At 42.5% G+C, this 26,437-nt stretch overlaps 2 protein-coding genes and 1 non-coding gene across 4 annotated transcripts; 1 reads left to right on the top strand and 2 right to left on the bottom strand.

Moving 5' to 3' along the window:
- Nucleotides 1–8,863: 8,863 nt before the first annotated feature.
- On the bottom strand, nucleotides 8,864–16,807 carry ppox (protoporphyrinogen oxidase). Of its 2 annotated transcripts, none has more exons than XM_062465547.1 (14): nucleotides 16,679–16,807; nucleotides 15,867–16,030; nucleotides 15,614–15,748; nucleotides 15,217–15,332; nucleotides 14,871–15,003; nucleotides 12,171–12,315; nucleotides 11,815–12,008; nucleotides 11,663–11,723; nucleotides 11,467–11,585; nucleotides 11,276–11,389; nucleotides 10,583–10,732; nucleotides 10,329–10,371; nucleotides 10,072–10,194; nucleotides 8,864–8,938 (listed from the first exon to the last, which is right to left on the bottom strand). In XM_062465547.1, the coding sequence occupies exons 2-14, from the start codon at nucleotides 15,951–15,953 to the stop codon at nucleotides 8,922–8,924; spliced, it is 1,437 nt and encodes a 478-aa protein (XP_062321531.1). In that variant the 5' UTR covers nucleotides 15,954–16,030; nucleotides 16,679–16,807; the 3' UTR covers nucleotides 8,864–8,921. The 2 variants fall into 2 exon arrangements, with proteins under 2 accessions (XP_062321531.1, XP_062321532.1); XM_062465548.1 differs by having other exon boundaries at nucleotides 15,867–16,008; nucleotides 16,671–16,731.
- A 1,429-nt stretch (nucleotides 16,808–18,236) lies between these two features.
- Nucleotides 18,237–18,364, bottom strand: LOC134024266 (small nucleolar RNA SNORA11). The gene has a single exon (XR_009930872.1). It is a non-coding gene; the product is annotated as a small nucleolar RNA SNORA11 (small nucleolar RNA).
- A 2,105-nt stretch (nucleotides 18,365–20,469) lies between these two features.
- Nucleotides 20,470–24,356, top strand: upk1a (uroplakin 1a). Its single transcript, XM_062465546.1, has 8 exons — nucleotides 20,470–20,627; nucleotides 21,108–21,178; nucleotides 21,449–21,649; nucleotides 21,817–21,891; nucleotides 22,181–22,288; nucleotides 22,907–23,083; nucleotides 23,507–23,590; nucleotides 23,730–24,356. The coding sequence occupies exons 2-8, from the start codon at nucleotides 21,113–21,115 to the stop codon at nucleotides 23,772–23,774; spliced, it is 756 nt and encodes a 251-aa protein (XP_062321530.1). The 5' UTR covers nucleotides 20,470–20,627; nucleotides 21,108–21,112; the 3' UTR covers nucleotides 23,775–24,356.
- The last annotated feature ends 2,081 nt before the right edge of the window (nucleotides 24,357–26,437 follow it).

Raw genomic sequence — 26,437 nt, 5'->3', positions numbered from 1 at the left:
ATACAGGATTACGATTCAGGAGTCGTGTTCTAGGTTCATTTCAGACCTCCCAGAGTCACAGTGAACCACGGTTTCATGGCACTGCGAAGAAACCCTCAAACCGCAGTGGTTAGGAAAGCAGATCAAGGCACAGACACACATACACACCCACGCATGTCAGTGTGTTACTAGGGTCAGATGGCTGAGCGGTTAGGGAGTCGGGCTATTAATCAGAAGGTTTCCGGTTTGATTCCTGGCCGTGCAAAATGACGTGTCTTTAGGCAAGGCACTTCACCCTACTTGCCTCAGGGAGAATGTCCCTGTACTTACTGTAAGTCGCTCTGGATAAGAGCGTCTGCTAAATGACTAAATGTAAATGTTACTCTGTGGGATGTCTACAGGTAAAGCCTAACTAACGCTGATGTGTGCACACCATGACAGTGTGGCGTTTCTGGACTTTCGTAATGAGCTCAAAGTCAAGTGATTCACTCTCAGTGTGACCTTTAGCAGACGTTCTACGGCGGAACTGTTCGATACACCCCAGTGACCATCATTAAATGCCCAGCACTGTCCCAGGCCACTTGCACACATACAATACATGCACTTACGAGCACACAGACATGCACACGGTTGGAATACACACACCCACACCTCCAGTTCTTTATATATATATATATATATATATATATATATATAAGAGCAAGGTGGGTATTAGTGAACTGTTGGGGGATACAGTGAAGATTGAAGGTTTGTCATCTTTCTTCTCAGCCTCACAACTCTGCTTCCAAATCTGATAACTGCTAATTATAATGGGCCAATCATTCAACATTACCAGCATCATCCACACTCTGAAACAGTTCACTAATGACTTGGCCTGATGAGCTTCATTAAGCTACTATATTATCCATCTTTCTCTTACACTCACACAAACACACACAGTGGGTGGAGGTTATGTTGGTGACAGGGACTGTCAGCGGTTTAAAGACAGAAGCAGACTCTAAAGAAGCAGGTCGCAGACAGACCAGCAGGCCAACCAGCTGCCAGACTGAGGAAAAGAAGCTCGAGCAGACAAACTTTCTCTCTTCCTTTGTTAGTGCATGAATCATTTCCTCTTTTTAATGCTCTCACTGTATGTCATTCATTCTGTCCTTTGTCATCGGGAATCGTGTACTTGTTTTGGCTCTGGGTGATGATGGCATCTTAATTCTTTATTTATTCTATCTAAATTTCAAGTACCAGATCATTTACAGGAGGTGAGGACAGGAGGAGGGTAGAAGGGATACAGGATAGACCAGAAGTGAGGAAAGGACACCTCCCATTTATCTCTTTTTCTAAAATATCCAGGAGACCTGCAGAATAATCTTGATTTAGTTGAATGAAATATGTTTTGAAAATGTTAAAGACAAGGCTTCTGTGTACTATACCACCCTGGACTTTATTTAGCCTCTCTGTTTGTTGTCTGTCAGCTTACTGTCTGCAGAGATACACACTCAGACACAAACACAAACACGTAAAGAAAAGACACAGTTTCCCCCAAAATAACCCTGGCTTTTTCAGCCCTCTGGTTGTCTGGTGTTACTGCATTAGATCTGTGTGGATAGAGCTGGGCTTCTGGACTGGACTGCACTTTTCATTATTCTCTGTATTGTGATCTACCTGATGTCAGTGATGTAGTATGTGTGACTGCAGTTGAAGAATAAAGCTCCCCTGAGACTACTCTTCACTCTTTACTACAACGATAAACGACAAAAGACATGCGCCAGAGGTACAAAACTAATTGAAAACCATCCATCTCGACTGCAGTGCCGAAGTGACTTAGCCACACTGTATCTCCTCACACCCCCTGCCACTGCACCACAGTCACTGCAACCCTAACTTCCTGGCTGATCTCCCCAGTGAGCTACACAATTTAACCAATTGGTAGTATATGATCTGTCCTACTCAATTGCTTTTTAAACCTCTCCCCCACTCCCCAGTCCCTCTTCAGATATACTTCCTTTGTACTCCCCCATCTCCCTCTCTTTTTCTTCTTCCATAAGGCCTATATAACACAGGTCTGAGGGGATGGAAAGTCCTGCACAGACAGGGACAGATAGACAGACAAACTGACAGACAGATTTGCAGACGGACCCAGCAAAGTAAAGGCTGCTAATACACTGTATGTTTTTTTGTTTTCACACTTTCAGGGAACTCCGTAAGCAATGTTCCATGTCAATGTATACCTTGGAGTCTTCAAATATAGACGCAGTGACTCATAACATCATTAATGGATTTTGAGTTTATTAAATTTTAATCTTCACGTTCCAGTTAACACACAGATGGAGATCGTGGGCTGGGCCTAGTTATTCTTCTAGGGTTCCATGAGAAATATTATGCTTTGTTGTGCCCATGTACTTTACAACTTTATACATGCCTAATCATAAGAGCACTCAATCACCCTGGCTCTGACATGAATGTGTGAAACCTAAATCGGAGGACATCATTTAGATTTTCATGACTTTCATGATTTCATGACCATCTTCAACCATCTCATGATGTCCACTTTCCAATTCTTTGCAGTTTACACTGTGCTTTTGCTTCATTGCCAGATGCTCTTTTCCTTTCAAAATGTCATGGTCATGTCCTTTTGAAGTTGAACGAAATAAACAGTCGCTGAGTCAAGAGATACGGATGAAATCTCATTTTAAGGATCATTGACATGGATAAGACGTCTTGAACACACACGCCCGCGGCAGTGTCGGTAAAAAAAGAGATGTATTTTGCACTGGCGTTTGCAGATGACAAAGAGTGCTTCTGCGACCTCTCTGCTCTAGTTGATGTAATTATGAAAGATTTAAGAGGATGTAATCACCAGATTGGAATGAATAGTGAAGTAGCCTAGTGATCATGTGTGCACGTGCGGGGAGCGCCGTCATGTTCTTGCATCAAATCTTCTGGCATGAACTGGAAATAATAATCAAGAAATGTATTAATATTTTAACGCGACTACTTTTTTGTGGTTGCATGAAGTACACCGCAACGTGCTTCATTAATGGATGCAAATGAAAAGCTTCTAACCAGAGGAGCTGAGTGTGTTTATTTGTGTCCGAGAGTGAGTCTTGTATTGTGAGAATAAGTGGAAATGGGGTGAAAGGGGTGGAAAAAAAGACTACAAAAATACACCAACGATTTCTCATGATGAATAATGTATCCAGTACACCGTAGCCTATAGCCATGTTAAACAAAATACTTTTGATGATGAAGTACGAGGCAGCAGTGGATCTATAAAAGCATTAGCCTATCGTCTGTCGGCTACTACATAGCATAAACATCAGTAGGCCTATACTAAAATATTATTATCATACAGAAAGATTGTTTAAAAACAGAAATGAACCAGCAAGATTAACATAAAAAGGTCAACATAATCCCCTTCAGCCTCTGTCAAAGTTAAATCTATTGACATCTAAATTCAGGTGATTGATTGATTCAATTTTTACATCTTAATGTTACATGATAGGTGTTCATGTAGTATTCTCTTAATAATATAAATTAATACGTTTCTCACCGCCTGTATAGGTGCTTAAATTGGCACGTGAGGAATGACAAGCACCTGTCCAATACCTCCCTGCGCGCCAGTGTCCGCTTGTCCCTGGATAAAACGTGGAAAAGGAAACGCATAAATTAGTTCACACAGTAATGATCAATCAGTCATATAAAATATATTTGAAAAGTAGGCTACGACTTGTTTAATTGACACCACGATTTGTTGTCGGTAGATGACTTGGTCCGTCTATTGTTTCATAGCAATATTTTTGGTTACCTACCTGTTTATGAACTGGTCTGGAGAGTCCCACAAACGTTCACCATCTCAGCCGAGGCGGCCGGATCGACCACCATGCCAAGCCTACTTTGTCACAGAGTCCAGCAGCTGAGATCTCACATGCCAGTGCGCGATAGAGAGATGAGAGGAGCGTCTGGTTCATAGTCTGGGCGGGTACCGGTATTCATGTGCTGCCAGCGCGTATATCCCCTCCCCCTCCCCACCCCATGTAGGCTACTACTTCTACCAAATTCTCTTCTTTCTCATAGGCTAGGCCTAATCGTGTTTTTCATTTCAGGTTCCTAAATAATGCAGATATTTTCCCTGATGTGCTCCATGCAGGACAATGATGCTGCCCATGGACAAACATCTTTCTAATTCACAGAAAAGTCACTCGTGCCAATATCTCAAGTTATTGTACCCAGCAGCATCTCAGCCCCACCCTCTGACACCCTTCCGATTTACTTCTCCAGATCTTCTCTGAGAGTAATTATCCTGGTTCAAACTGCGCGTGATAATTGTTTTGCCCGGGTCTTTCAGTCAATTTATATCCGTTGGATGATTGATGACCCCTATTCTTTAAGCGTATTATTTTCTTTAGATGGAGGAATAAATCTTTGGAAATCTAAATAATCACTCCAATTTGTGAAGAATAACAAAAGACAATCAGAGATGTGAAGATGTTGGGTGAAACTATGCAGCAAAATGCTCGCATTTGCTGTTAAAGATACTGAACTCCAGTAAGCCTTGAGGGATGAGATTACATTGAAGGACTCCACTGATTAAGGCTGGGTCTATACACCACCTCAGGTAGGTAGTGGTGGTGGGGTGGTAGGGTGGTGGGGGGGAGAGGGGGGAAGGGGGGGGAGGGGGGTTGTCTCGAAGGTAAGAGACCATAATCCTCCTAGGGAATGTCTATGTGGTCATTATCTCTATTCTCATCTCACTATTCCCCAGGGCGACTAGCTGTGTGTGTGTATGAGTGTGTGTGTGTGTGTATGTACTGTATGTGTACTGGGGGTTCCTCTGTAGCTTCTAAACCTAACTGAAGGAATGGATACAAAAGAGGGGCGTGCATAGTGAGGGATGGAGGTATTCATATAGAGGACAGCATGGTATAAACAGAAAGGAGGGATGAGGTAGAGAAAGAAGGTGGGATGGTATTAATACAGATAATGAAAAGGGGTTGGGGGGTAAGGGGAGGAGGGTGCCAAACAGACAAACAGAGACATGGGATGATTTGACTGGGAGTTAATGAGCATCAAGGGAATCAGGTGACAAAAAAGAGGATGATGTCTGTACCCTGAGGAACATTCCCTAACGGGCAGAAGAAAACAGTCTCACAGTAATAAGTGTATGAAAACCCGATATTAAAGGACACTTCAAGATATTCTTTAGACAAACCATCGAAACGGAGTCCCTCTTTTCCACTGACTGACCAAGGTCGTTTTCTTTTTTTTATTCCCCTCCCTAGCTCTCTCTGCTCCAGTGACTCTCAGACAGGTACACAAACAAACTCTCTCCTCCTTCTCAACCATCAGCGTTTTTACCCCCTAAAGGGGAGCATCTGAGTAAATAGTAAATAGCGATTTTACAACAAATAGTGTCCCTTAACAGAGACTCCCACAGCAGGACTTTCACTGGGCTGCGACTTCTTCACATTTACACAGTACAGGCCTTCCTCTAAGAGCTCTGACAATGTCTATTTTTCCCAGCAACAGAACATTAAGGTTCTGTTACATTATTGCTCCTTTCCCAACATCTGTGTTCAGGTTTCAGTCTTTCACTTTTCAGTGTTTCAATACTCATCATTAAAGAGACGAGTTAGAAATACTAAAACACACACGCACAACAGTCCTTTGAGAGGCTTTTCATTTGACGTCAACAATACGTAAATACATAAGAACCATTACTCCAACTACCTTTCTCCACTGAGCCAGAGAGGCAGATATTACTGAGGTATTGTTCTATGTCACTGTGCTTCAGATAATAACCACCGCTCGGCATGTGAGTGGAGAATGTGTAAATGTGGTCAATTAGTCTATAACACACTGAGCCCTCAGGAAAAATTGGTGACTGATAAGCTAAAAAGACGAGTAGAAGATATACGAGGAGGAAAGCGGGTACAAGAGAAGACTAATAGAGGGTAACATTGTGAGGAAAGTGAAGTAAGATGAGAAGCTGGTAAGGAGGTGACAGAGAAAGTGAGGGATTAATTTAATTTTAGCGTCTTAATGAAGAACACATTTTATTGGATGATGACCTGAGATTCACACACACACACACACACACACACACACACACACACACACACACACACACACACACACACACACACAGTCTTTGACATCATATAGCTATGAGTCTCTGCAAAAAGACAATTTTCCTCTAGTCTTCCACTGTCCCCGTGGACAGAATTCTTCATGTCTCCACACACCCCTCCTACCCCTCCTCCTTCTTGTCATTTTTCTTTTTACCCATCCTTCATGACCTTTTTCCACCTATCCCTCCTCCCCTGTACTTCCAATCTAAGTGGTTGATATATTTAAAGGTTGTGTGAAAGGTATTCATGAGATCATTAGAAACCTTTTCTTCAGTCCGGGTTAATGAACAGGAATACAGTTTGTCAGCGTATGTATGTGTGTGTGTGTGTGTGTGTGTGTGTGTGTGTGTGTGTGTGTGTGTGGGAAGGGGGGGGTAGAGGGATGAGGGGGTGGTTGTGTACGCACATATTAAAGTACAGAGGAATTGCAGCATTGAAAGGATATCCAGACAGACCAACCGTAGGGAAAGGAGAGGAGGACAGAGGAATAAATAGAGAATTGAAGAGAGAGATGAAAAGAGGAGAGGAAGGGCAGGATGGGGCAATGCACAGGAGAGATTAGAGGAGGAGGAGAGGGAGGAGAGAGAGTGAGCGAGAGAAAAGGAAATGTAAACCGAGATAAATGAAGTATGACAGAAAGCCATGAAATAAATACAACTGACAGACGACCAACCTACCAGAGACAATCTGCTGAGATGCAAACCACAGAAACTGCTGCTTCCATGACAACCCATACAACCTTAACATTTTCTCTCTCATCCCCTTTACCTTCCCGCTTCTAATTCGACATGATAGGAATACAACAAGCACCTCAAGCCTGGTACCCTCCATTTCTCTCTCTCTCCCAAGGCCAGGTATGCCTCCCTATTCAGTCTGTTTGTTGTGTTTCAGCATCAGTGGTTTCAGAATGACGGTGGAACAGTAGAGGGCTGTTATATTCCACTCAGTTACTGCACTCTTCCTCTTGCAGTTTGTCACCTCCCCCACCTTGTGTCCTCTCGCTCTCTGTCCTTCATTCAAACCTAAACATAACTCGGCATCTGTTTGCTCTCCATTCCCAAAATGTCATGCTCATCTTCTGAAAACAAAGAAACAGAGAGAATAACCACAGGGATCTCAGTAGATGTAAAGTCGGAGAGGTCATGGGGCTTTAATGAGTTGGCAGCACTCAACAAGTGGATAAATTAAGGTACCTTCGTCATGTCAGCATAAATAAACTAGTGAGTAATAAAACTGCCTGGCCATGAGTACAGTGACAATAACATGTTATCTGAAAACAAGTACAAGAAACAGTCAACTGATTTCGCAGATTGTTTTTTATACACTGTAAATCTTTGCATCGTAAATCCTCCCCATTGAAAGTGACTCCTCATCCTCCATTTCTCACCGTAATTCCGTTCTATACCTCTCCAATCCCTAACCTTCTCCTGATTGCCCCCAATGCAATCGCTGACCCACTCCTTTCGGAGCTCAGATGGAAAAAAAAGACAGGTATATTGAGCCAGAATAACTGAAGTGATGGAGATGAGGTCATTATATAAAAACAAGAAACTGCCATTTATATTCATAACTTCATGGCTTTTCAACCCGCAATCACTGAGTGACAACAAAGGAGGGAGTTATGCTAAGAAGAATACTGTCACACGCAGAGAGCTGATTACAGCCCAACACACATGTATGTTTACTGCACAACACTGCCACACACTATTCATGATTTGTCAATAGGGGCAAAGAAATCAGTCCCCTCTTCTCCCCATCTCACTCCTTTCCTCCAGTGACACCCGCAAGCGCTTAGAAACACTGACAACACACACGCATTCTGAATGAACCTCCACACAGTATGCCCTAGAGCCCATGACATGCATGTTTGACTCACGTAAATGCACATACCTGAACACATATTCACACACTTGCTTTGAAATTGCTATAATTCACAAATCATATATTTCATATTTGTTTGTAATCCCTATTTCATTTCAGAGATTTGGGTATACCAGAGTCTACACATACTGTATATTTGGACATCTACATGTTACGCACACAAACATAGCCAAGCTCAACTCCTCTGAGCCCTTTCAGAAATATCCACAATGACTTCAATCAGCTGCTCCCTGCCTGATATGGGAACTGTCAGCAGTGGATAAGGGATGTTAGGGACAGAGTTCAACAGCAATACTTCAACTGTGTAAAAACAATCTTATCTGATCAAAATTAGAAGAGGCTGTATGATGTTCCTATGTTCCCTGCTGGTTGGTAAAGTGTCATGCGGGGAATGCTACAGTATCCAGAGAGAGAATCCTGTGTGAAATGAAATTTGAGGGGAAAAAATCCCCTCCACCTGACTGTGTGTGTACGTGTGTACTAGGGTATAAACAGTCTGCTTTTGGTCGGCAGTGGCAGTGGCACAGAAAAATCAGCAACACAAACATCCGCCTTATCTCCCATCAGCGAGTGTTAGGGGGAATGAGGGAGGGTGGCTTGGAGAGAGAGGGGGTCCACGCCCAGGAGTCACAATTACCTGTCTCACTCCAATTACCTAGACCAAACAGATTGCAATACATCAGCTCATATTTTAGTAGACTGCAGAGATGGATAGGAAATGGCTTCGTACCACCAGCTAGCTCATCTGCTGTGGGTAGTGTGTGTGTGTGTGTGTGTGTGTGTGTGAGAAGCAAGAAGAGAGGTGATGTGATAGAGATAGAGAGACGTGTAGGGTGAATGGGTGATGTGCAGGACCTAATTGAAAAGGTCCATCATGTCCTGTTCTTATGAACATCCATGGAAACATCAAGTAGTCCTTATCTTCTGTTAATCTGTTTGTCAGTCGCTCGCGGCCTCTGAACGATAGATATGAAATAAAGAGTGGAGGAAGAGAGAGAAAATATATGATTAGGGGCCATTAGCAACGAGTGGGAATCGTTTAAGGGGCTGGGTGTTGGGTAGGGGATGTGGGGGGTGAGGGTGTTGGGAAAATGAGAATGACAAGACATTAAAGAAAGAATCTGTCTTTAGGGACGAGGAGGTTCTGTGTTAACGATTTATCTATTTTTGAGGAGGTTGGAAGCAGGATGGAGATGGGAAAGAAAGAAGATGTGTGTAATAAAAAAAACATCTGGCGAGTCATGTTACAGAAAACCTGCCTAGGCTACAAAATGTAAATACTTCTGGACTAGTTCTGTCAGATTGCTGTGCATCTCTGTACATTGACAGAGCTGAGAATCTGTTTTTGTTCAATGTGTTTTTTCTTTTTCATCTTTCAAGATAATAGGCCTGCTACTTTTAAGTTTATTAGACCTCCTGAAAAGGAATCTGAATTAAATGCTGGAAAACAGTTCAATGTTCAGTTGATTGTTTTTTAATTTCCACACATTTAAAAATGATTTCATGAGCCTTCCCTCCAGATGGCAAAAGAAAATGCAATATCGTTTGAAGAAAACCTCTGAGAATGTTCCCTGAGAATGTTCCCATCACCAGCCAATGAGTCCACACCACCACACAGGTCCTCAAGCCATACTTTTATTGCTTATCAACAGGGTAGAAAAATACAACACAGTCCTTGTTCAATAAATTATTTAAATTTATAAATAACTTTGCATTATACTTTGTTCAGTCACCATGGTGATGACATCAAAATACATAAAATCAGCTTCTGATCAGTCTGTGGACTTACTAACAGAGCTACACCTCCTTGATTAGACATTTCGGTATACATCCAGATAGGGTGGAGATACATGTTAGAAGGCACAATGACTGTTAGATCACATGATTCACAATGATGAAACATAGGTCAATATTCATAACTGTGGAGCTCAATCAATCAATCCTTGATGAGTTTGCAGTGGAAGGTACATTAGGCAACTATTCGAAACAGCCTGGGATTAGACAGGTGTATGTTAGGATGTCATTGTCATCCAGCATTCTCTTTCCAACATGATGTCCTGCTTCCAAATTGTGGGAGATTAAACTTTACCCACAAGCCCCTCTGCTGCCGTCCGTCCACTAAAGATGACATCATTGACAGAGACGCCATCGTAGGATGAGCCAGTCAGCGTAAGAGGGAGGTTCTGCTCTGTAAGGTACCTCCTCATGTTCTCTGTAAACATATAGACCAATAAGAAACACCCAAAAGCCGTATCAGACTCACTTGGTTATATTAGAGCACAAAAAACATTTCTAATTGATAGCAGTCAAACCACAACTACACTTCTAGAGATCTGGCCATCATACCTATTAGTTTCCAGTGGCCCAGATGATACTGAGGAATACAGTCCTGGAGGAGACAGATGACAGTTTACAACCACATTGTCATTGGTCCAGTCCATGTAGTTCTATAAAGGCATATGCATATACCAACTATAAACTGCCAACTATAACATGAGCAGTGATACATGGGTGGAGGACAGCAAGGGGATGATTTGTTGATGGCAAAGGTTTGTTGAGCCTCCTGTATGTTTTTGACCCTAACATATAGATACTCTCACCTTCTGTAGAGCCACCTTGCTGTAGATGGGTGCTGCAGTTATACCCAAGTGTGAGCGGACTGCCTGAGTGGCTTTATCTAGGAGATGATACTCTGTCACATCCTCTGGACTGCCAAACACTTCCTGGAACCAGGCCCCACCCATCATCACCTAAGTGAATTGAAAAAGAACAGAAGTGTATGTAGTGATCCAATTCTTTAAAACAGGCTGTTTAGCTTCAAGATTTAACCTTGACTTCCTGCTAGGGAAACATGGGTCTTAGTGTGTTGCTGAGTTTGGCAATTTGTCTTTTAGCTGGTGCAGTCTAGTAATGTTTAATGCAAACAGCCTCGGGCATCTGGTCAGTAAATAAAACATGCTTGAGGAAAATGTTAATTATTTAAAGATTTTAGTTAGATATAAGTCACATGTTACTGTATCCTTCAGGCCTATGTGAATATGGATATGTTGTATCCAGTTTGGACAGATTTTCTCATCTTAAGAGTTGAAAGCACAAATTACTCATGGCCTAGAATATTTACCTTGGGGTATGCTTCTCTAGTTCTCTGAGTAGCAGGATAGACTAACACACAGTACAGAATAACAAGTGAACTATACATAGGCCTACTCTAACCATACTTTCCAGTGAATATATCTCACTGACATTTGACTATGTGCACATAGTGTGTTTGTGTATGTATCTATCTGTCTCACCGTCAGCCTTGTTGATTCTCCTCCAGACCGGTTGTGTTGAGGGAAAGGAACTGAATCGTACACCACTCCCAGCAGCCCCCTGTCTTCTGATGATGGAACCAGATGGCCAAAACCCTATAGGCACGAGACCAACAAGTATATTACACAAACAGACCTCCCCACACACACACACAGTTCCCTTTCACACTCACCATCACAGGCAGGACGCAACCCTCGTACTCCAGGTTCACCACGGCAACCGTCACTGAGGTAATCTCCCGTAGCTGCTCTGCCAGTGTGTGTGCAGCAGGGGGCAGCACTGAGGCAAGGGCTGCTCACAGAGACAAATTACATTATGCATATGGTGATATAAGTAAACATCTGCTGTTTGAAAGGTGAGTCTCAAACCTTTTGCTGGAAGAGCAGCGATGATGTGATCAGCCTTGATGGTCCCATCCTCCAACTTAATCTACACGAAACATAATGTCAACTACTTTTCAAAACCTCTCTGAATTACTAGCTTTCATTCCAATCGTCCCTTACCACTCCCCCACTCTCACCTCCCAGCCCGTGGCATCACGTTGCAGCCCCTTTACTGGGCTGTGTCTGTGCAGTGTGAACCGCCCCCCCTGGATGAGCCTGTCCTGCAGGGCCTCAGGTAGCATCTGGAGCCCCGTTCTCAGGGACCACTGGGCCCAATTCTCTTTGGAGGCCCGCTGGGCGAGTGCGGAGGGGAGTACTTCTGGGCCAACGCCTGTAGGGGGGCCTCACTGGTTATACCATCGCACTTCTACAGTTATACACGTAACACCACAACACACAAGCCTGTTCAAGCCTATAAAAGAAACGTTGAATGCGTGTCATGTGTCGAAAATCTTTGACTATGATTGGTTAGTTTGCAGTACTAGTTTCTTACCTGAGCCCAGCACCATTCCCAGCACAATGGAACCTCTGGCTTTCTCTGCGTTGTACAGGGGAGGAAGACAGGAACGCACGCTCAGCTTACGGCAGTCACCCGCGAACACTCCCCGACACAGACTGTCAATGGCAATGTCCGCAAGCTGCAGACAAAAACATTGACGCAGCGCTGAATGGTTTGATAAGATATTCATACCCATCTTATCCGATTTCAAACAAGCTATTATTAAGCCCCTTCTTAAAAAACCAAACCTGGATCCAGGTTGTCTTAGCAACTACAGGCCAATTTCAAATTTGCCATTTATCTCCAAAATTTTAGAGAAGGCTGTGGCACAACAGCTCACTGAGCACCTCTCCTCAAATCAGCTTTATGAACCTCTCCAGTCTGGATTTCGTCTCCACCACAGCACTGAAACTGCATTACATTACATTTACATTTAGTCATTTAGCAGACGCTCTTATCCAGAGCGACTTACAGTAAGTACAGGGACATTCCCCCGAGGCAAGTAGGGTGAAGTGCCTTGCCCAAGGACACAACGTCAGTTGGCATGACCGGGAATCGAACTGGCAACCTTCGGATTACTAGCCCGATTCCCTCACCGCTCAGCCACCTGACTCTCGCATTAGCCAAGGTAGTCAATGATCTACTGTTAGCCTCTGACGCGGGTTCTTTCTCTGTCCTGGTTCTTCTAGACCTAAGTGCAGCTTTTGACACGGTGGATCATGAGATCCTCTTGGAACGTATGGAGAACTATGTTGGGATTTCTGGTACGTCACTTCAGTGGTTTAGATCGTATCTATCCGATAGATCACAATATGTCCACTATGATGGCTGCTCATCCAGGAGCTCCACTGTAAAATACCGTAGAGTACCACAGGGTTCAGTTCTAGACCCTCTGTTATTTTCTCTCTATATGCTGCCTTTAGGAAACATAATTAGAAGCTCTGGGGTAAATTTTCACTGTTATGCAGATGATACTCAGCTATATATGTCTATAAAGTCTGGAGAATTTCCACATGCTATGGAAAAATGTGTTTCTAGGTTGAGAGCTTGGATGACTGCAAATTTCCTTCTTCTAAATTCGGATAAAACCGAGGTTCAAATTTTCGGTCCTTAAAAATATAGAAATAATTTTTCCAATCTGACCTTAGACCTAGACGGCGTCAAAGTCTCTCAAAGCCAACTAGTAAAAAATTTAGGAGTCACAATGGACCCAGACCTTTCGTTTGAGTACCATATTAAGCAAATTACCAGAACTGCATTTTTCCATCTACGTAATATTGCCAAAATACGAAAATTTCTCTCAAAGGATGATGCCGAAAAACTAATACATGCATTTGTTACGTCCCGATTGGACTATTGCAATGTGTTGTTCTCTGGCCTCCCAATTACCCACCTAAAAAATTTACAGCGGGTGCAAAATGCTGCTGCTAGACTATTGACCAGAACAAGAAGGTTTGATCACATAACATCTACTCTTGTCTCTCTACACTGGCTCCCTATCCAAGCCAGAGCTGACTTCAAAGTTCTACTACTAACCTACAAATCTCTGCATGGATTGGCACCACTGTACCTCTCCGGTCTCCTTGCACCCTATTGCCCCGCAAGGACACTTAGATCTCAAGATGCCGGCTATCTGGTGGTTCCCAAAATTAAGAAAAAAACAGCTGGAGGTAGGGCGTTCTCATATAGAGCACCTCTTCTCTGGAACAAATTACCCGTCTCAATTAAGGAGTCTGATACTGTTTCGACATTTAAAATTAGGTTAAAAACGTTATTGTTTAGTCAATTCTACGACTGTTAAAGGTAAGTATGTTACTAGGTGGAGGCAACGGGGGACGGGTTGTTTCCATCCTTATTCTTTAAGTATAACTTATTTTAGAGTTCTCTTCCCCTGGAACAGATTTCATGTTCCAAATGAGGGGGGCTGTCACTGTCTTGGTGTGTGGGGTTGCATCAAATTCCCCTTTTTTGCTCTGTTAAATTGCTGCACCAGTCCACACTTGACCGGTGGGGATCTCATTCTATTATGACTGTAACTGTTAGCTGCTCCTGGCATTCTCTAATCCCTGCTCTCCTCTCTCTGTCCCCCCCACACACATCCCTTGTGGTGTGGGGGGTTTGAGTTGTCAGCACCTGCCTGGTCGTCGGTCAGCCAACGCTGGACCTGATCGCGAGTCTCCCGGTCCTGTCCTACATCTATAAAGTTGAATAATGGATTTTTGTGTTTTAAAAACCCATCAACACTGTATGACTATGTTTAGCCTGTGTTCTGCTCCTCTCTCTCACCAACCGTCTCTGGAGGAGGGGATCCCTCTCTGAATTGCTCCTCCCAAGGTTTCTTCCATTTTTTCTCCTGTTGAGAGTTTTTTTGGGGAGTTTTTCCTTGTCTTCCTTGAGGGTTTAGGTTGGTTGAGGGGCAGTTCTATGGGCATATGTGAAGCCCTCTGTGACATGCTTGCGTGTAAAAAGGGCTATACAAATAAATTTGATTTGATCTGGTGAAAAACTTTCTTTAATTCAACACTGTTCAAACACTTGTCTCAACTCCAAGCCTGTCTACCCATCTCACTATAAACCTAGACAGGTCTAGCCGATTATAGCCAATTATAGCCGTGCTGCTGAATTCTAGTCGCAGTGACCTCATAGTCTTGTCTACCTGTCTCTCTCCTGTCACAGCACTTACACCTGCCTCACCTCAGATCCCAGGCGTCGGGAGACAAAAGAGTGAACAGACTCATCGTCCTCTTGTCCTCTGCTGACAAGGATCTCCTTCAGAATACTCTGGACCAAGGGACGAGAAAATGGCGGGACCGTACGCATCACTCCGCTTCAAAGAGGGAGGGGGGTGGGGGAAGAGAGAGAAAAGTAGTAAAGGCTAGATAAACTCGAGAGTTATGTCAGTGGACTACACAATACTTTGCCGATGATGACATCAATACTGCATGCTACTAAATATTACAAAAGATCACATTAAGATAACACAATAAGCAGCTTGAAGCTCCTGGTGGCTGATGTTTCTGTCTCTACTACTCCTCCTCACCCCAGGCCGGAGGGCATCTTGTGTAGCCGTCCTCGAACATACAGGTAGCGGTTCTTAGAGGCTATGTGGTCATATGTGATAGGAAGTACCTCACTTTCTAGGCCCAATTCTTCCACCTTGAACACAAATAAATCCATACAGACAGAAATACACATAGTTACAATACAATAAAAAGAAACGCTTGCCAGCACGCCTACTAGGGGTGGGAATCTTTTGGTCCCTCACGATTCGAATCGATTCTTAGGGTCACAATTCGATTAAAAATCGATTCAATATTTTTCCAAGATTTTATGAAAAATACAACAATTTTTTTTTTTTGAATAATTGTGAATCAATTTGAATCGCTAGAAGACTGAATCGCAATTCGAATGTGAAACTATTTCCGCCCATAACCCACCATGTTGAGGGTGTTCCGGCCCACGGCTCCAGCCGGTCTTATGCCTCTGGGTCCATGCTCAAACACTGCTCCATCCTCTCTCCGGGTAGAATTCAGCCATCCCCCCACCCTGCCATCTCCTTCCACCAGAACTATCTGCACAAACAAACACATACACAAACAAAAATGCATCCATAAACAAAAACCAGGGGAGGTTGTTCTGTAATAGTCACAGAAACAGCCAAGTTACACAGCAGATAGAGGAGCAGTTGACCTTGGAGACCAGCGGGTTCTTGCAGAGACTGTAACAGGCAGACAGGCCCCCGATGCCCCCTCCCAGGACAGCCACTGTCTTCTGCATTCAGCCCTCACACACCCCACTCTGGGGCACAACACAGGTAAGCTCTGGGCTGGAACTGGCCACTGTAAAAATAAATCGTTGGAGAAATAGAAACCCTTTATGTTTCAGACAATCACAGAAAGGGAATATAAGAGAGAAAAGTGTGGCTTCCTATACCCTTGGGTGTGGACGCTGGGTGTAGACTCATGATAGGCAGTTTCTTTATCAACACCCAAGCGTTCCACCCTGTCTTGAGTTGAAACATCTTACAGATCCTACTTCGAAATATCTATAGTCCGTTTATCTCCCCGAGGCCAACTCAGGGCCGGGTTTAACAGGGAAGTATGTATAGTTGAGTCTAAAAACACAGAAAAACCTTCTCTCGATAGCGCCACTACCTGGTAGTTTTCGTCGTAGGTATGCAGCTCAACAACGTTTCAAAGAACACAGGCCGGATGTGTCTAAGCTTCATATCAAACTCTAGTGGCTGGCTGACTGTCAGTGGTCTGGTGCCATTTTCAAAAAGCGAGCACGCACGCATGCTTTTAGAAAACACACTGACATGTTTAACCAGACATCTACCGATTCAAAGTAACCGCGAATGTTAGCTAATGCAATGTCTAGATGGTTTATAAGGCACTGGCAGTATCATGACAGAGAAACTGAACTACACAATCTGGTTCTACGCTCCGTTGCCTCGAAGCAGCTAGTTGCATGAGTATGTTAGCATCTTGTTACCTTTTTAGTGGTTTAAATACCCGACAAAGTCATGATGAGTCATGGAAGTGAATGATCTTCGTAATGTAACATTAAAAGCAGTTTTCCTTCTCTGTTCGAAAGCCAATCACAATCGAGAATCTCGTTTCCGGTTCATTTCTTCCAAACCTTTCAAAATAAAAGATCACGTGAAGAAAATTACTTTCTTCAACTTTGAAGTGAACTGACAGAAATCAGAATCAGGAAATAGGAAAATATAAGTTTATTGTAAAGGTACAAAGGTAAGTATGTTACTAGTTGGAGGCAACGGGGGACGGGTTGTTTCCATCCTTATTCTATAAGTATAACTTATTTTAGAGTTCTCTTCCCCTGGAACAGATTTCATGTTCCAAATGAGGGGGGCTGTCGCTGTCTTGGTGTGTGGGGTTGCATCAAATTCCCCTTTTTTGCTCTGTTAAATTGCTGCACCAGTCGACACTTGACCGGTGGGGATCTCATTCTATTATGACTGTAACTGTTAGCTGCTCCTGGCATTCTCTAATCCCTGCTCTCCTCTCTCTGTCCCCCCCCACACACATCCCTTGTGGTGTGGGGGGTTTGAGTTGTCAGCACCTGCCTGGTCGTCGGTCAGCCAACGCTGGACCTGGTCGCGAGTCTCCCGGTCCTGTCCTACATCTATAAAGTTGAACAATGGATTTTGGTGTTTTAAAAACCCATCGACACTGTATGACTATGTTTAGCCTGTGTTCTGCTCCTCTCTCTCACCAACCGTCTCTGGAGGAGGGGATCCTTCTCTGAATTTCTCCTCCCAAGGTTTCTTCCATTTTTTTCTCCTGTTGAGAGTTTTTTGGGAGTTTTTCCTTGTCTTCCTTGAGGGTTTAGGTTGGTTGAGGGGCAGTTCTATGGGCATATGTGAAGCCCTCTGTGACATGCTTGCGTGTAAAAAGGGCTATACAAATACATTTGATTTGATTGTTTAGTAACCTTATTGTCAACGTGAACTATTCTCTAAAATTGATTCAGAAAGGTAAGCTATTGGAATATGTTATAATTACTGACTGAACACATTTTCTCATCACCATGACATTCACAATGCCATTGCTTTATAATAAAATATTTTTGTAAGCAAATACAACTTTTTAACTATAATCTTTTTTTTCACATTGGAACCCTGTTGCTTGTTTAAATTGTGTGAATTCAGAATCTTGTGTTACCATAGAAATAGAATGTACCATTATGTGAAAGAAGCAGTGTCGGAACTACAGTTTGGGGTGGCCAAGGGGTGTCCAAGGCTACTTCAGGGGGTCCATAGACCATGACAGAACGTTAGTATGCAAACCTAATCTGGCATATACTGTAAGTAGAATGAATAAATCCTATGATTGCTGATTAGAGGTGATAACCCATAGTTCTTCAATTTAGCAGATGGTGTGGTCCAAAAAGGTAACTTCACTAGAATCCTTTAACATACTAACAATAGTCAGTGTCTCTACCTCGGAACAGCAGCTCATTTACATTTAGTCATTTAGCAGACGCTTTTATCCAAAGCGACTTACAAGAAAGAGCAAAATGTGCATAGGTCAATGATAATGTAGGAGACTAGCTGGACCAGAACACCTCTGCTGGTGTCTGGGTCTTTTCCAGCTCCTGTTGATGTGTGGTGTGGTATAAACAGATGACTATGGTCTTAGAAACACCTGCTCTGATCACACCAGTATGGAGGACACACAGCCAGGATACTACCTGACGAGGTTTGAACCTATGACCTTACGGTTACTGAGCAAGCGCCCTTAACCTCTGAGCCACACTCAGCCACACACACGCAGTTGTGTACAGCTAACCTTGTGGTTTGGGTCACTGTTTTCATGAATATATATAATCTGGGTCTATAAGTGTTGGAACATCCAAAATATTTTTTGGAAGCTCAAGCACCAGGGACTTATAATAGCATTTCTGTGTTACAGAAAGTGCATAGTTTATTTACAAAACAAAGTAAATTTACACACCCAAAAAAACACTGCAATTTGACATGACAGTTATCAAGCAGAAATGGACTTGACAAAAAACAAAAAACTTTGGTGCCCAACAACATTACAAATTTACAGTATAATATTTATGTTCATATATATTATGTTAAGTAATAGCAAAGAAAAGTTTTGGAATTGGCCTAAACAAGACCAAATTAAATCTGTGTGATAAGAAACCCTTAGGATTTATAATTTGAGAATGTCAGTGTACTAGCTAGTACACAGTGCAGTTATTATTTATTATATCATTTATCATTTTAGAATGTTAGTGTACTAGCTAGTACACAGTCGAGGTATTAGCCATGACCAGAGGGACGGCCTAACGCACACATTTTCCCTAGTAGATTTAAAATGGCATTATTCTGCGGTTCTGGTGAGAACTGGCAAAATGTTTCACAAACGCATCCATGTTGATGGAGCGTGCCCTCCTTGACTGAACACTGATAATTCCAAGGTGACAACCTGTCATCAGCCATTGTTGTCCTAAGGTGGGTTTTATTCAGTTTTAAAGCTGAGTCGCTTCTCTCGCAAGAAGCACTGCTGACTTCACCCTTGCCTCGTGTTTCTTCGCCCATAACCGGGTTAAAAAACAAGATCGAGATGAAGACGAAACTTCTAGAGTACGGGGACCTCCAGCAGGAGAGCAAGACTTCACTTTTGAAGGAGATGGAGGAGCAGCAGAAATACAATATACAAATAGTTGAATTACAATGTGAGTGCTCTTAATAAGGAGCTTGAAAAACAAATAAGGAAGGATCAGAAAGTCATAACAACATTTAACTTGTGTACTTGTACTGTAATATTAACAGCGAAAATATCTAATTAAATCCGATCATAGAGTGGATTGTGCCACCACCAAACGTAGCTATACGTTACGTACCGCACGTACAGCACACTCTTATTCTGGAGGGGGGCCACTGTACCATCTTCTACGGAACTCCTACCTGAATCAACTTACTTAGACGATCAATGCTTCTATCTGCTGTCGAATTGAGGAACTACAACGCTGCAGTGACAGACTCACACAGGAGGAATTTAACCCTTGTGTTATCTTCGGGTCATTCTGACCCATCAGTCATTGTGACCCACCGTCGTATTGCAACAACTTTACCAAAGTTGGAAATGCTTTGTGAAGCATTTCTTTTAACCTTCTTTTAACCTTTGGGCTGTCTCAGACCCCCCACATTGCAAAGGTTAAAAGAAAATTATTTTTATTTGTTTTTGGGTAAACACAACGATGGTTCGTTATGAACCTTTGGGTCATGTGACCCGAAGGCAGCACAAGGGTTAAGCAAAGGTATGAATACACGACTTCTAGTGGCTGTTCGGGGTGTAGCAAACTAACTGTACAGTATTAAGGTTCATTAGTAAACCACCTATATCAAGGCAAAAAACTATTAGGGTCCGTTTCGGAAATAATTCAGACTGTCCTTACAAACACATATGAAACACATGGGTACGCATTCACATATGGAACGTTCACACATAGTACTGAAAACTCACATGCACATAAATGCTCCTATAAGCACATATGAAACGCATTATTTTAAAACAGAAACGTTCGTGTGGTGTCGTGTGTGAAAACAAGTTTCGAAAGGTTTAAAACATATTTTGAAAAAAGGTTTTCCTCATTGATTGAAGGACTGACACTTGTTGCATTAGTTGGCTACATCACAAATATGGCAGGGCACTGTGGCATCAAGCAATTTTAAGCCTACGTGTTTTACACGAGTCATACTGATCTGAAGACCAACGAACTGTACTTTCTACTTCAGAAAAAACTTTTTGTAACGCTACAGAATATTACTATTCAGACATGCCCATCAATGACGTCAATAATTTTCAAGCCTACTACACCCTACCCCGGCCAAACCTGATGCGAGGAACCAACTGAAGCCTCAACCGAAGGGTTGACATCCAAAATCAAAGCAAACTACCGGACTGACCTCAGGTAGGCAATATGTTTAATTGTGAGTGAAGTGACAAATAGTTTTCAAACGAGAAACAGAGAAAAGCTGACGGAAGTTGAACCGTTAGGACACTATCAGGAATGTGCTATAATAATAATTGTTGTAAGAAAATAACAATCCATAATATAATTATGTTATTTAGATTGAGAAATGAGTGGTGGACAATGAAAATGTGGAAAACGCTGTACAAAATATCTTATTTAAGTCAGTACCATTGTTTTTGTTATAAATGAAGTCTTATTTTAGTTAGTCAGTAATTTACCCTGGGCTGAAACAATTTAAAGAACAGGTCAGACTAGCTGAGGTGCTGTATGAGTGAAAAGAAGCTGCCAACCACTCCCTTGACTGTTACATTCCCCCTCTCCGCACTGCATGTAAATATTCACCTGTCTCTATTAAGTGGAACAGTTATTCTTTATCTTCTCTCAGAAATTGTATATGTCTCTGCTCTTCTCTGACAGACACCATGGCCGACAAACATGGATCCACCTGTCTCATGGTTGTAGTCATCCTGGGGAACTTGTTTGCAGCTGTATGTAGAACCTGATACCGAACCCATTGTTTGTCCACCATCACCAATTTTAAATACAGTAACCAACAAAGACACTCTAATAACATAAATTAAGTATCACGTATCAAGTAGCTTTATTGTCAATTCCTTCACGTCAAGACATAAAAAGGAATCGATAGAACGTTTCCCACTCTCCCACAGTGAAACATATAAAGTGCACAGGCACAACAGATAAGACAAGACATTTCCTAAACATACATTATTATTATCACCCTTTATTCTGTTTCACAGGCTGCAGGTCTTGCGTTGTGTGCACTGGCTATCTGGGTGGCTGTGGATAGCTACGGGCTCTACCCGCTTGCCAAATGGTCAGGGAAAGATGACATTTTTGCCGGTGCCTGGATTGCCATTTTCACAGGCTTCGCCTTCTTCTGCACTTGCATATTTGGAGCCCTGGCTGCCCAGAGAAGGAGCAAGGGACTCATGTTGACGGTGAGACACACAGACAGAGGAACAGCGAAAATGAGAGAGAGAGACAGGGACACAGAAAGAGGGTGCCAAACAAACCCAGATGCAGACAAACAGATGAACAGTCAGACAGAGCCATGATCCTGATCCTAATAATCCTAAAGTGATGTTCTGTGTTTGTCGGTTTTCAGTACCTCATCTTCATGCTGATCATCTTCATATTTGAGTGTGCTTCCTGCATCACTGCAGTCACCCACAGGGACTATGTGAGTATCTTGCATTAGTAGCTTGGGGAATGGTACCAGCTCTAGAACCTCATAGATTGCTTAGTAGGCAGTCAGAACTTTGAGTTGTTTTGAAGCTTATTTACAGGACTGTTATCATTGTACATAATTAAAACATAGACTTCATTAGGTGGCCAATTTAAAATCCTCAGTGGGCAATGACTAACCGTGAACCTCTTAAAGTGGCCAATAGGAGGAAGAAAATCAGAGAAATCCCGTCAGATTTCCTCTGTAATCTAACCGTACCCCTTTCTGTTTTCTATTCCCATAGCTGGTTGGGAACAGCAACCTACTGAAGAAACAGATGTTGACGTATTATGCTGCTGATGGCAACGCCGGCAGTGAAATCACCCTAACTTGGAACCGACTCATGAAAGACGTGTGTATTTGTGTGTGTGTGTGTTTGGGTGCGTACTAAAGATCAATTTATAATCTGGCATGCTGAGTAGGACAAGAGAGGAAGGGATGGGGACAGAAAGAGAGAGACAGTAAATCGCAGGAGTGTTCCCAATGAATAGTATTGTACTTAATCTTAGCCGTAGTATAACACATTCCTAATACACTACTAACAGAGGCTAGGCACAGTATGAGGTTTTTGTGGATCGTCACACATACATGCACACCCTTGGGAGAAGCAGTAGGCTGTGTTCAGGCCTGACCTGAACAATAGTGTGTTTTTGCGTGTATGTGCTGGATAAACCAGTTGGGTCACTCTTTCTCATGGGAAAGAAAATTATCCTTTTTCAGACAGGATAGTATGGGAGCTGCTGTGTTGTTGGTAACAGGTGTCTACGTTTGTCTCGCCAAAACATTCTCCTCAGGCCAAAGCGTTGAAGTAAAGATCCCGTCCTATTCCTCTGTAGGTTCTAAAGATGGGGAGGTCTTTCACATGAATTTTGCTCATAACATTTAAATATACCGACCTATAATATTAGATTGACAGATTCAAACATCTACTTGAAGATTACTCGAGTTTTCTGCACTCTCTCCTTATCAGGCCCAGTGTTGTGGTGCAGACAGCCCGGTGGACTGGATAGAGTACAACTCTACCTTCAGGGAGACATTTGGGACGGCGTACCCATGGCCGCTTCACTGCTGCCGGAGGAAGAATAACTACGAGATTGTAGATTTGGAGTCCTGCAAAGTGGGCCAGGCCAGCGTCATGTTTACCCAGGTGTGTTAGCCAGCTCGACATAATCAGGCAGCCAGACAGAAATAAATTGACATTCACATTGTACAGGACATTCCCAACACAGGGATAAGCAACCAGACTATCCTGCTTTGCTTAACCCTTGTGTTATCTTCGGGTCATTCTGACCCATCAGTCATTGTTACCCACCGTCGTATTGCGACAACTTTACCGCATACAAAAACAAAGTGAGGAATTTTCTTTTAACTGTCGGGCTGTCTCAGACCCCCCACATTGCGAAGGTTAAAAGAAAATGCTATTTATTTGTTTTTGTATTGGGTAAAATTGGGTAAACACAACGATGGTTCGTTGTGAACCTTTGGGTCATGTGACCCGAAGGCAGCACAAGGGTTAAAAAATAGAAACTTTATGTCACTTTGGACCCAACTGTCTCTCCCTCTCTTCTAGGGTTGTTTCAATTATATCGAATCAGTGTTCAATCGCTACACCTGGGCTGTCAGCTGGTACGGCTTTGCTGTTCTTATGTTCATAGTGAGTCACGCCTGCCCCAGTCACAAACGCCCTCTCTCACACACACAACGCATTAAATACATGATAGAATAACAAAGTCACGTTTACGCAAACATAATGGTCACATTGTTATTCTTAATCATCTTCTGGTGTGTTTCAGTTCTGGCTAATGCTCCTGGCAATGATCTACTACGTCATGCTGTAAGACCAGGAGACGTCTGATGATCTACTACGTCATGCTGTAAGACCAGGAGACGTCTGATGATCTACTACGTCATGCTGTAAGACCAGGAGACATCTGATGATCTACTACGTCATGCTGTAAGACCAGGAGACGTCTGATGATCTACTACGTCATGCTGTAAGACCAAGAGATCTCTGATGCACCACCCACGGTACACAACACAACGTATCTCAAAGACATAAGAAAGTTGGGTGAATATATTATGTTCATATATCAGTATATTTTTATGGTATTTTTATGGGTTAGTTTATTCTTTTTATATTCTGTTGCTTTCATAATGCACTGTAACAGCTTCACAAACTGAACTTAGTATGTTAGTAAAATGTGGTGCTTTTGTAACTGACCGACTGTGCTTTTCTCATTAAAGATTGCATTTGAGTCCAAAACAATTCTTAAAGGGGATGTATGTGGCTGTACATTTCACGTGTCCCAATTTCAAATATTTTCACTTGCCAAAAGAATATTTACAAGATCGTATTTATTTATATAACATTTCTTTTTTCAAACTCTAATTGAATATGCATTTGTAAAAATGAAAATAAACCACAGCAAATTTTTACAAACAAAACAGATGACTGATGTCACCCCTGAACAACTCAAATTTTTTTGCTAAAGAAACACAAGACGTCTATTTCATCTTTGAGACCTTTAGGTTTTTTTATTCACACGTTTGAAAATATTACAAAAGAAGATGAATTGCCTTTTGCCAAGTGCTATAAGGCTGGGAGAATCATCTGGGACTGAATGTTCCGGTCACACACACATACATACAGACACACATACACATACAGACACACACACATACAGACACACACATATAGGTAGTATAGTAGTCTGAAGAGTTCCCCACATTCCGTGACTGTACTTGATCACTGCATAGATATGAAGAGAAGGAAGTCATACTGACTTTCACACCGTCACCACAGGTGAAAAAATAAACAGGTGGACCCACAAACACACAAAATTGTGCATGTTCTGTTTATGCAGTAACATGCACACATTCACCTAAACGCATCCCAAACTCACACCCACATAGAGGAGGAATATTTATCCTTCAAAAGAAGCATCAGTCCAGAGTCATTTAGAAGTGGAATGAAAGGCTTAAAGTCAGGGACAGCAACATGGCAGCGATACCTTAAGACGTTCACAGTTCTAGAACACGTTCACAGTTCTAGAACACGTTCACAGTTCTAGAACAGAGAGAACAGTAGAGAAACGGCAATGCCGGGAACAGAACGGTTGTCCTTATACTTTACTGAGCCTAATGATTGTTCATCAAAAAAGGCACCTGGAACACAAACCCAGACCATATTGGAGAGAAGACCCCTAAGCATTTTTACATCAGGTCCCAGATATAGAAACCCTAAGTGGTCTCCAGTCTAAAGCAGACTTGTACACACATTGCGAAGTACACACACACTTGAACACAAACACACACACACACACACACAAATACTGCCTGCTGCCTCAGTGCACACGGCCCTTTCCTACACACAGCGTTATTAGAAGCCAAAAATTATCCCAGGCTTCCAATACCGTCTTTCTACAATGCCAACTTCACTTAACCATATCATACACGGGCTGTATAAGAAATAGAAACAATGTTATGTAAATCTAAGGGTTGTACATAGTGTACAAGTCTACAGGAGAAAGATATGTGCAGTAATAGTACCAGTTCCAGGGGCGTTCTACCTGTAGAAGTAGAGACACCTGTCTCAAGTACAGTGATATACAGTAAACCAGACAGTATTAAGACAAAGTGGTATGATCATGGAATGTTACGCTTGGGACGATGGGAATGTAACCACACTACAGCCGACACTAGGGGTGGGATCGGGGGGGGGGGGGCAGTCTTGTGGCTGGATCCAGGGGACGTTGCATAGGGGTTGTGTGTACAACTGTGTGTCCAACTCGAGATGAACGACTTGAGGGGGAGAGGGATCTCTCCGAGCGACAAACAGGACTGACACAGGGACCAGAGGGAGTTGAAAAGTGTCATCACAGCAGCTTTGGGTGAAAGCATCCGTCTTTCGACATACAAAAACTTCAAACGAGTGTTAATATTGACCTACTGAACAGTACTGGCCATACTGACATGTCCTGTAACTACAGACATGCAGTTCTCAAGCTCATCAGAAAAACAGAGTTAGCATTCAGAGATACGGAGATAACAACTCCAACTATTATTTTCCCTTAAAATAGAAGGCAGTGTTTAGTTCCACTCAGTTTTCTTTTTTTTTTTGCAATGTTTTTTTTATAATGTGCTTTTGAAATCACCATTGGACACACACACTTACGCATACACTTGCACATCAAATCATGGAGGTGCCCTCAGACTCACACAAACACATACAAACTGTCCAGGGATGAAAATAAAGCAAAACATTGAAATAATACAGTACTTATTCTTTCAAAAAACAATTCAATTCATTACATGCATTCTTCAAAATCCATAGGGCAACAACTAAATAAATAAAAAAGGTAAAACCAATAATAAAAATAAAAAACTCACATTATCATCAACCAATCAGTCAAGTTTATGAACCCTCATAACCAATCATCAGTTTTAGATGGACTTGTGAGGGAAAAAAACTAGTTTCGTCCTTGTGTCCACCTATCTCAGG

Source organism: Osmerus eperlanus, chromosome 7, assembly GCF_963692335.1.
Source record: "Osmerus eperlanus chromosome 7, fOsmEpe2.1, whole genome shotgun sequence".
NCBI lineage: Eukaryota > Metazoa > Chordata > Actinopteri > Osmeriformes > Osmeridae > Osmerus > Osmerus eperlanus.
Note: the sequence above shows the minus strand (reverse complement) of the source record. Positions and strands in the feature narration are given on the sequence as shown.